This window comes from Accipiter gentilis, chromosome Z (genome assembly GCF_929443795.1).
Source record: "Accipiter gentilis chromosome Z, bAccGen1.1, whole genome shotgun sequence".
Lineage (NCBI taxonomy): Eukaryota > Metazoa > Chordata > Aves > Accipitriformes > Accipitridae > Astur > Astur gentilis.
In genome coordinates, this window is record NC_064919.1 from 86,660,988 (window position 1) to 86,671,262 (window position 10,275).

A 10,275-nucleotide genomic window follows, 5' to 3' on the forward strand; every position below is an offset into this window, starting at 1 on the left:
AGAGAGCCGGCTGGAGCAATCATATTTTACATTTCAATGAATTTTCTCTCCATGACTGCAGCTAATAATGAGGCAGGATCAGGAAGAGACCAGGGATGCCAACGGATCCAGCTCCTTCAGCAAGACAGCCCCATCTTTAAATGAAAATCCCAGCATGGCCTCCGAGCTGTTCCTGCCCTTTGTGGCATGACCCAGACACATTCCCAATCTAAAATAAAGAAAGAAAAAAAAAAGAAAAAAAAACCACACCAAAACCTTCAAGTATAACCTAATTTTCCTAACAGCAGCTGCAAATGGCAGAGGCAGGACTTCAGGAGCTCTGCAGCAGAGGTCCTGTGGATGGCCTGGGACTGAACCCCAAACTTCCCCTGTCCCACACACTTATTCCCAGAAATTTTTTCTAAACAATACACAGAAAATCTTCCCTCCCCTTCCCAGCTGCTCCTCAACCTCAAGACAGCACACAGGCACCCACTAAGGATGAATCCTCCCCAAGCCTTTAAAGATAAATCATTTTCACAAAGGTTTTATGCCAGAAGGTTTATGCCAATTCATTGACTCAATCAGTGTGTGATCAACTGGCAATATTTATTCACTTTTGAAAAGTTTCTCCCCAGGGTCTGAAACCACCAATTCATTCCAGATACTTTATTTAATATAACAACTTTAAGTGAAAACCAGAGAGTTTTCTATACCCAACACTAGCCATTAGAAGAGGACTTTTTAATGCATTAAGTTCTATCATCTATTAAAAAATACTTGGCAAATAGCAGTCACTTTGCACAATGGAAGGAAAAAAAATTAAAAGAGAAATAAATACCCTGGTTTCTTACTCATCCAGAGCTTGCAAACCTCCTGAAGAGCATATCTCAAGCTGCACAACACCCCAGGAGCAGAAAGGCACAGCTTAGCTTATTCTCTAGCCTGGCAGAAGTACTGTTTTGCATTATGTTCAGAGGCTACGCTTAAATTAACAATTAACATATTTTAAGAAGTACCTTTAAGAGAGCAGAACATCCAGAAGCAAAAGCAATTATATTTGTTTCAGAAATATGAAGAGCTTCCCCTTACATTAATGAAGACAAGCCATGCAAACAAGTGTAATCTCCGGTTTAATTCTGCAAATCAAACCGTTGCTGGAGATAGCATCTTCCAGGGGCCACGTCCTCCCTCCATCCTGCCCAGCACCCAGCTCAGAGGAGCAGAGCATCCCCATTATCTCATTACAGAGTAATGCTGGCATCTGCACAGGCTTACAGGGATTGGACTGCAGTTACCTTGGCTGTAGTTTAGCTGCATCAGCAACAGGTTTCTTTGGAGGGCTCTGGCTGGGGAGAAAGGAAAGAGCATTGCATACAGGGAGCTGCCTTTGCCTCTTGCTTCAGCTAAATAGGGTTTGAGAAACTCCCCTGCCCGGCTGCAACCTGTTTGACTGGGCAGCGCTGCAGCTGGACACATCCCACCCCTGCCACACTCCAGGAGGAACCCCAGGGACATGGCAGGAGCAGGATAAACCCCAGGCTGCCTTAGAAAGACATTTGCACCCGGTAACTGGGAGATACACAGGTTAGGCAAAGCTCCAGTTCTCCGTCTGGAACAGGTTTTTGCAAGCAGAAGTCCCTGGTGCCACTACCTCCTCTATTCCTCTTGCACGCACTGGTGCCAGCGGCTCCAGAACCAGGTCTGCACCCTTTACCATTCAGCTCCTCTTCTGCTGGGACATGAGTCACACTAAATTCCTGTTTGCTTCTGCAACAAAATAAAATCCACAACCTAAAGTTATAAAGTAACCTAAAGTTAAAATCCTAAAGTCTCCAGCTACTGCATTGGGAGCACGAAGAGTATTGTAATAGTCTCCCCATAAGTATTTATCCAAGTGGAGTCCTACGTGCTTGAAGGTTGATGCACTTTTGGAACTACTCTCATGCTCATAATTAGGCACAGCTGTTAATTATCTTGTTTGATGGGGGCTATTAAACACCAGTCATCCCTGCTCTTAAAGGGGCACAGGTGAGACATCACATGGAGAGGGTCTCCACCAAGGAACTCACAGCTGCTGGTGTTTCCAGGATGGGTTCCTCTCCAGTTTAAGCACTCCTCAGGGCAGTGCACAGTCTAACGCAGCAAATTCATCAGCATGGCTTAACAAGCATGAACTTAAGCACGAAGAAAATACTACATGTCCCACAGGGTCCTAGGAGATCTTCAGCAAGCATCAAGTGCAAGTCAAGGGCTCTCTACACAACACAGCAGCTCCCATTGCAGCCCAGCAGGAAGGAGAGGTGGAAGGACCAAAGAAGTCCCACTTAGCCACTCCAAAGCAGCTCCCCAGCAGTTTCTCTCATCCCAGTTCAAGCAGGAGGAGCAAGGACTCTGAGGGAGGTACCGTTGTGACTGTGCTAATGCAACGCTGCACATCGGATCAATAGGCTTTTAGCAAGACAGCCGTATTGATTCCAGCAAGCCAGATTGTCCACCTTCCCTCCCTCTGCATCTTCCCTCAAAAAGCTTCATCCCCATCTGGCCGACAAGGTGATCCAGGAGGCCCCACATCCACACTTGGAAAGTCATCTCCTGAACCCCAACACCCCACTGAAGCTCTCACGCTCTTCCTCGCTCCTTTCCTCTGTTCACCCCCATGCCGAGTTACTCTGTAAGAGCATCTTCTGGCAGCCACGCACAGAGGGTGCATCATTGCCCGACTGCTTAAGGCAGGGCAGCCCTCCGCAGCAGGCTGTCTTCTCCTCACCATGCTCTCAGACGCTTCTACCATATACAAGCTGTAAGTGCCCAGTGGAGCTACAGGCCACAGGGCCGAATGCCCGCATCCACACGGAGATGATGTGCAAGCGAGTGCCGGGGCCTTCCTTAATGTTTTCCAAGAGCAGGCTAGAGAGCAACGCATCTGCTTCATCTTGGGGACCTCCGTCAGCAACTGGCACCCATCAGGCTCAGCATCCTAAGGCTGTGGGGTTTGTTCTGTTTTTTAAAGCCTCCTTTGCTCTTTTTCTTATATACTCAAAAGTCACAGGAAATGTTTTCCTGCTGCTTCAAAGCCCAGAGCCGGCACACGGGCCCCACACAGAAGACCACCCAGCAGAACAGTCCTAAATTTTACCACAACGTCAGCCCCACAGATGACCCATATGTGTTCAAGGCACTGTCCATGGCCCCAGCACCTACCACACCAGCTCTGTCCCTAAAATGTCCCCACAAGACAGATGGACACCAGCAGAAGGGCCAGTGCTAAAACACCAGCTCTCATCAAGAATCTATGTTGTTATTAAAAATAAATTAAAAGTTAATGACGTGTGGATTGTCACCAAATCCCCACCACTTCCCATGTGCCTCATTAAAAAGTCCCTATACAGCAACAGGATCACAGGCGATGCCCCAGCAGGCATCTTATACCCATTCAACAGATGAACAGGAATATAAACCTCACCAGTTTAGCATAAAAACACAACACAGATTAATTACCTGCTCATCAAGTTAAGAATCAATTAACCTGGTGGTTATAACCAGCCCATAGATAGGGATAACACAGTACTTGCAGCCAGCTTCCCTCCTCCCCAGGGATGCTTGCCATCGCATCCATGCACTCATCCGACAAGATGCTGTGGTAGGCACATCGGAGCAGTTAAGCCACGGCTTGCCTTGTGCTCCCCTTCAGATTTTCCAAGGGAAAAAGGTTTTCCAAACCTGAGGCTTTGCTTTTGAAGTGCTCCGAGAAGGACAGAGGTCAGCCTGCTCACAGACAGCCCTGCTCCATCCAGCGGGGCTTCTTAAATTCCTACAGGTTCAAAGGAGGAGCCGCCAGATTCACACTTTGTCCTGCATCCGTTTGATATCAACGGCCAAAAAAATAAGCGGTAACCCCCAATATTACATAAAAGCTGTCCGCAAAATGAGTTACAGAAGCAGAAATCTGCAGCAAAGTTAAGCCCAGGAGACTGGCACAGAGACAAAATGTGGTTCCTTGAAAGGGCTGCTGCCAATCTGGCAGCATCTCCACGCTGACCATGGTCACAGGAAGAATTTAAAACACTAAAATTCTCATTATTACAGTAGATGATGCTGGCACTTTAGTCTTTCAGCAAAAACCGTTCTGAAGCCAAGCACTTTTCTCGATGAGCCCCTGCCTAGCATTATTGATGGCTTTTACTAAGCACATTCCCTGGATCCTGGCTGCCCACAGCACTCCCGGCTAGCCTCGGGAAGATGCGGAGCGCAGGGAGAGAGCTCTCTCCCTATCAGTTATCACTCCGTACCGGGTGGATCTCCCGCTGCACGCGAGGAGCTCTCTTATCAGGCCAAGTCAACCAGCAAAGAAATATCTCTCCAGACACAAACCTCTTGCTGGGAAGGGGGGCAGAAAGCCCCAAACCACGTGGGGTGCACCCCCAGCCCACTTTGGCCAAGGAGTGGGAATACCGTCCACCCTGCCTGAGTATCCCACAGCCACAAAATACCGAAACGAAGAAAAAAAAAAGCGCTATCTTGTCTAGACCCCAGGCTCTGCTTAAAAATCAGCACCCCGAGCTTCCCATTACCACAACCACCACTTTTTAGGCTTAAATCTGGGTTTCTCTCTGGGAAGCGACGGGGAGGGTGGCTGGCTGCCACCCCGGCTCGGTGGTGCGTAGCACCCTGCGAGGCCATCAGCCATGTTACCTTCCCTGCTTGTCATGAGGAAGCGGGTGCGTTTGGTCGCACCCCTGCCGAGGGATTCTATTCGGGAGTTGCAGAACGAAAAGGACTCTGGAAACTGGGCGCCTCAGGAGCATTTCGGTTAGTTACAGCAGTTGTAAGGGCTGGGGTTTTTTGTTGTTTGGGGTTTTTTTTTTCCTCTCCCTCCACCCTGGTGTTTTAGGAATATGAGAGGGGGAAAAAAAAAAAAAAAAATTCTGTGAGGATTTGGGGAAGCCGGGCGCGTTTTAGCTGCGTGTTCAGCCGCTCTGGTGACGGACCCCACGAAGGACGAGGCCAACGGGCGAAGTTCACCCTTCCCTCCACAAAACCGACTCAACGGGAGGGTGAAATACCGGGAGGGGCCGCTCACCCCACGGGGCGAGGAGACCCGTCCCGGCTCCCACAGCCGACCGGTACCCACCGGGGAGGCGATAAGGGGTTGGGGGGGGGGGGCACCATCCCGGGGGGGTGCGGGGAAAGTTGCGGGTCCCTTCCATGACTAGAAACAACCCATCCCCCAAAATACAAGGAAGACACACATACACATCCCCCGCAACCTCCCCTTCCCCGCTCACCTTGGTGTAGAGCTGCGCGGTGGACATGGCCGGGGCGGGCGGCTCTTAGGCGCGGGGCATGGGGGCGGTAGGCAGCGAGCGGCGCCCGCCGGACCGACGGACAGACAAACCGACCTTTACACCCGCCGCCGCCGGCCGGGGCGCGGGGAAGGGAAGGGAGCGGTGGAGGTGGAGGACGAGGAGGAGGAGGAGGAGGAGGAGAAGGAGGAGGAGGCAGCAGCAGCACCGCTCCGCCTCCGCCGCGCCCCGCTCAGGTATGAGGTGGCTCGGGCTCGGCTCGGTTCGGGCCAGTTCGGCTCGGGCTCGGCTCGGTTCGGGTCAGTTCGGCTCGGGCTCGGCTCTGGTCGGCTCGGTTCGGGTCAGTTCGGCTCGGGCTCGGCTCTGGTCGGCTCGGTTCGGGTCATTTCGGCTCAGGCTCGGGCTCGGCTTGGGTTCGGCTCCGCTCGGCTTTCCCGCTCCCCGGCCCAGGCTGCCCATTCCCTCACGGCCCCTCTCCCCGCCGGGCTCGGGCAGAGGGGAGAAGCGCTTTGCCTCACTGCCTGCGTCGGCTTTTAGGGTTGGTTTTTTTTCTTAAAAAAACCCTTTTTTATACATATTTTTCCTTTCCCTCCTCGGTTCGACCGCTTCCCCAGGAGCCAGCCCCGAGCAGGGTCCTGCCTGGAGCCGCCTCGCTTCCCTCCCTTGAGGCGCTGAAACGCAGCGCGTTTGTTGTTGGTTTGGGGTTTTTTTTTTCCTTTTTATTCTACTATTCTTCTTCTTTTCCCACAGAAGAAGAGTAATTAAGCCCCAAGCGGGTGCCCCTCGGTGGTTTGAGGCTCTGCCATCCACACCAGCCGCTGAGCCGTTGGGGATCGATCACCCATATATTGGGGTGCAAGGAATGGCTTTAACGGGGTGTCCTTTACCAGGACGCGCCTGTGCATGGGACGAGCAGCGTTGCCCACATGAACCCACTGGAAATAAGTTCAAGGAATGCACCAGGGATGGGTTTTTCTCTGTCTGGAGGTGGGTTTGGGTTCCCACCACCAACTGAGTCTGTGCTCCTGGGTACTTCTTGTGTGTCGCTCCATCCTACACCCATGCCAGGAATTGTTTCTTTGGCAGAAACAGCCAAAAATTGTCCCCAGCCTGTCAGTCAGCGGCCACGCTGCCTCCCTCCATCCCACGGGAGCACCTTGTGCTTCCATTCATGCTTATAAAGCACTTTTTGTGCCTGGGAAGGATGATGCAAAGTATTCCCAATTCATCACTATTCATTATCATTCAAGGTATTTCGCATATTAACTAAGCAGGCAGAAAACATCCTCAGCGGCGTTTATTCTCTGCCACAGCTGTTTACTCCGTAAGCGGGGATCCCTTCTGCCGGGGTTTCGGTCTGTGCGGCTCACAGAGCACCCACAGCCTTTCTTTAAAGCTGCATCTCACCCCCTGCTCCTCGGCCCTGGGGGGGTGAAACTACCCCCACTTTGGCATCATTTCCCTTAGTCCCCTACCAGAGCAGCACCGATTCAGTGGGAGGACAGCCAGCATCGCAGGTATCTCTTTTCCAGCTCTGATGTCCTTGGTGAATCCAAACAAATTGCAGGTGGCTCTGGGGGAAGTTTGGGAAAGAGGAAAGAATGGGAGAAAAACCTGCATCCTATCTGGAAATTACCCTGGGTAGCACATTTGACAGCGTAATCTCTGCAAAGCCTCCAAAATAGCTTTGTCAGGCAAACAAAACTTGCTCCTCTCCTTTTATTAAATCATCTGTAAAAACAAAATGTGAAGTACCGGCACAATCAGGAGCAAAAGTTTCAGTGCAGCCCTGGGTAGCAGCGACAGCCCAGAGGCAAAGCACAGCCGTTCCCATGAAATACCAGCTGGTGCTGAGTGTGATTTTCCATCGAATTTATCATAATCTAAAACTTTAATTAAAGTTAGAAAATAAAAACCCTAAAATACATACGAAATCCCTGAAGTGTGTCCTAAGTGCTGAGTTGCTGGAAATTACCTCATTTGGGAGGCAGAAGCTTCTTCCCATTTGGGAATCGAAACTTGTGTTGATCATAATATTTAACAAGCATGGGCTCTAAAATAGCATTTTATCGTACCACCTCTTGCATTCACTTCAAAGGCACTTAGAGGTGAAAATTAACCAAATATCTGTTCTTTTCCCCTCTGAGCAGAGCCAGTGGCTTCCTTGCAAGCACAGAACGGGTACTGGAGATGGGTGCGCTCCCCTGGAGGCTTACAGGTCCCAGCCTTGTCCCTGTGTTGCAATGACACACGGAGACCCCAGGGACAGACGGATGGACAGATGATGGCACAGAGCAGCGAGAGGCTCTGGAGGGCAAGGCAAGGCGGGCAGGGTGCTGGGGCTGGCGCTGGAGGTTAGGAACGGAGTTACCTGCTCTGCAACAGACACCCCATCATTCCACATCAGATTTGGGGGTTTATGTAGGTAGAGGAACGAAGGCGAGTTTGCCACTGAATTCAGATGGGCAGGAGAAACTAGCATTTCTGCAGTGAAATCCCCTGACCCCCAAACTATAGTTACAGCATTGAATTTTGATGCACGAGCATCCCACGATAACCCCATCCTGAAATCCTCCACGAAAATACTTCGCAGCAGGATCTACTGCTGAGAGCGTGCGTGGCCAAGGGTAAAATGAGAGCTGAGTCAACCTTATTCCTCAAAATTAGGGGCAATATCTGCTCAAAGTACTTTAAACTCTCTGCATGTGTATTGAGGTCTGCAGGGAAAGGTTTGTGCTTTCGCTGGATGTCTCTTGTATGTGACACCGCCTGTGCGGGGCATGGTAGCAGGTAATGCAAAAATACAGAGCATCAATTCTGACAGCTCCAAATGCCATCAGGACCGAGTTGGCTGTTGCTAAATACAAACCCAGGTCCTAAATTTTTGCATGTAGAGTTGTCACAAAGACCTCGAAGCTGGACTTCCCTCCTCTTGGGCCATGCAGAAGTCACCATGTGCTATGTCTAGGCACAGCCATCAGGTCTGGCAGGGGCTGTGGTGTCACCATACCCTGGGCATGGTTGCACTGGCTGTTTCTGCAGCAAGTGTTCCTACCTGTGTTAAAGTAATGAAAAATTCATCAAGATGTTAAAACAATGAAAAATTAACAAAGAAGGATTTTTCTGCAAATAAAACTGATTCTGTCCAAAGCTGGGTGTAGGTTTGCAGCGAGCTTCCAGCCCTGAAGGTGTTCCCACAGCCCGGGGAGCCTGCAGCGCAGCCCGGGGAGCCTGCAGCGCAGCCCGGGGAGCAGGGACCATGCCAGCACGGTGCCACAGGGCACCAGGAACCGCTCCCAGCTCAACGCCTCATGCATGGCCAAAAACATCACCATGGAAAGTCCTGGTGTTGGTATAAAAGCACTTGTGAGCAGACGGGTGGGTGCAGAAAAGTCCTAAAGCCTTGGCAAGTACTGGGGGTTCAAACCTTGGAGTAGGTCTGGGATGATGTGATCGGGGACTGGCATTCCCGGCTTTGCCACAGGCAAGTCAGCGACACACTCCACACCTCTGCTCTTCCTCTGTCAATGTGAAAAATGTAATAAAAAAAAGACAGTAAAGAATATTTTGCAAAGCTCTAGTACCTGTATAAATGAAGAGGCTGTAACTGCCTGTTTTTTAAATGCAGTGGTTTCGCCTCTGGGTTGCTCACAGCCCTGGTGCAGGGAGATGTCACCCAGCCATGGACCAGGCTGCTTCACTTATCAGCGGTGTCCCTGCGCTCTGGGTTTAATAGATCATTTGGCTCCAGGATTGCTTACCTGGGGGGAAATACCACGCACATGAGTCGTAGCTAACGCTCCTGAGGTTCTCGGGACTTGTAAGCCACAGTTTCAGATCCGTTTTGCTGGTTATTGCTTGCGGGTGCTGTATGTCACAAATCTAACATGAGCGTTTGTTGGAGGGAGGCAAAGGCACGACCACACTTTGAAGCACGTGCTACTTGGTGGCCTATTTGCCCAGTTTACTGCGAGGACATCCAAGAAGATGGAAATCAGTAAGATTAAGGAAGCTTTTCAGTCCTGAAACAGAAAATCATTCTTACTGCGTTGCTCATCTGACTGTTAGGGGCAGGGGAAAGGTGCTCCTAAAGGAGTCTGCTGACCCACCCAGCCGCTCAGCAGCCTGGTATGAGCCTTATCCAGTCTTCTAGACCCACCTGACATCTACAAAGCACTCAACAGCAAAGGGGGCAGCCCCAGCAACATGTTCATTGACCACAAGTTTTCTGTCAGAAGAGTTTGGTTGCCCATTATGCCATGGGAATTCATTTTTGCTGAAGGCAAACCTCTTCCAGTCTGATCTTTTATTTTTGCGCAGACTTCAGGTTCACTGCAGAGGAATTTTGCCTCCAGGAGCAGGAGCTCAGACACTTTATAAATGCTTGATAGCTCTGACCACCTCTTTCTAGTTATTATTTTATTAAAAAAGATTTATTATTGTTCTGGATGGCTCACCAATGTGGTATTTTTTCTCTTTCATACTGGGTGTACCCAACGACAGTGTCACAGCCTTTAATAACACACTTTAATTAATCCTGGAATTCTGAATGTGCTATTATGTTCATTTTTCAAAAAGGGGTCACAGCAGTAAAGAAAAATCTACATTGCTTGTGCAGGGCCACACCAGAAGTCTGTGGCAGACCAGGAAATTAATCTCTTAATCATTCTGCCAATTTGACCCAGCGGTCAGAGCACAGACCTATGCCTACCTGAGCTCTCTGGAGTGATGAAGCTGTTTCCATTATCTGGGATGGCCTTTCCCACCCGCAAAACAGGAGGAGCGGCTCTGAAGTCCTCTGTGGCTTTGGAGATGGCTGCTGAAAAGCACTCTGTAAGGGCTAGATGTCATGACTAACCACCCACCTCTCTTGGTTTGCAACGTTTCCACATTTATGAATGTTTCCTTTCTCAGTGTCTGTAGGAGACAGACCCTGTTTGGGTAAAAGTGATTCAAGGAACAAGACATGAAGATGCTCTGCTCCGCTCTG

The 10,275-nt window shown here is 50.2% G+C and overlaps 1 protein-coding gene across 4 annotated transcripts in view; it reads right to left on the reverse strand.

The window, feature by feature from the left end:
- MYO5B (myosin VB) overlaps nt 1-5,460 on the reverse strand; it is a 152,594-nt gene extending 147,134 nt beyond the window's left edge. For all 4 annotated transcript variants that reach the window (XM_049794237.1, XM_049794235.1, XM_049794236.1 and 1 more), the window contains exon 1: nt 5,268-5,460. In XM_049794237.1, the coding sequence (XP_049650194.1) occupies nt 5,268-5,294 (27 nt within the window). In that variant the 5' untranslated portion in view covers nt 5,295-5,460. The remainder of the gene's footprint in view (nt 1-5,267) is intronic.
- Between the last annotated feature and the right edge of the window lie 4,815 nt (nt 5,461-10,275).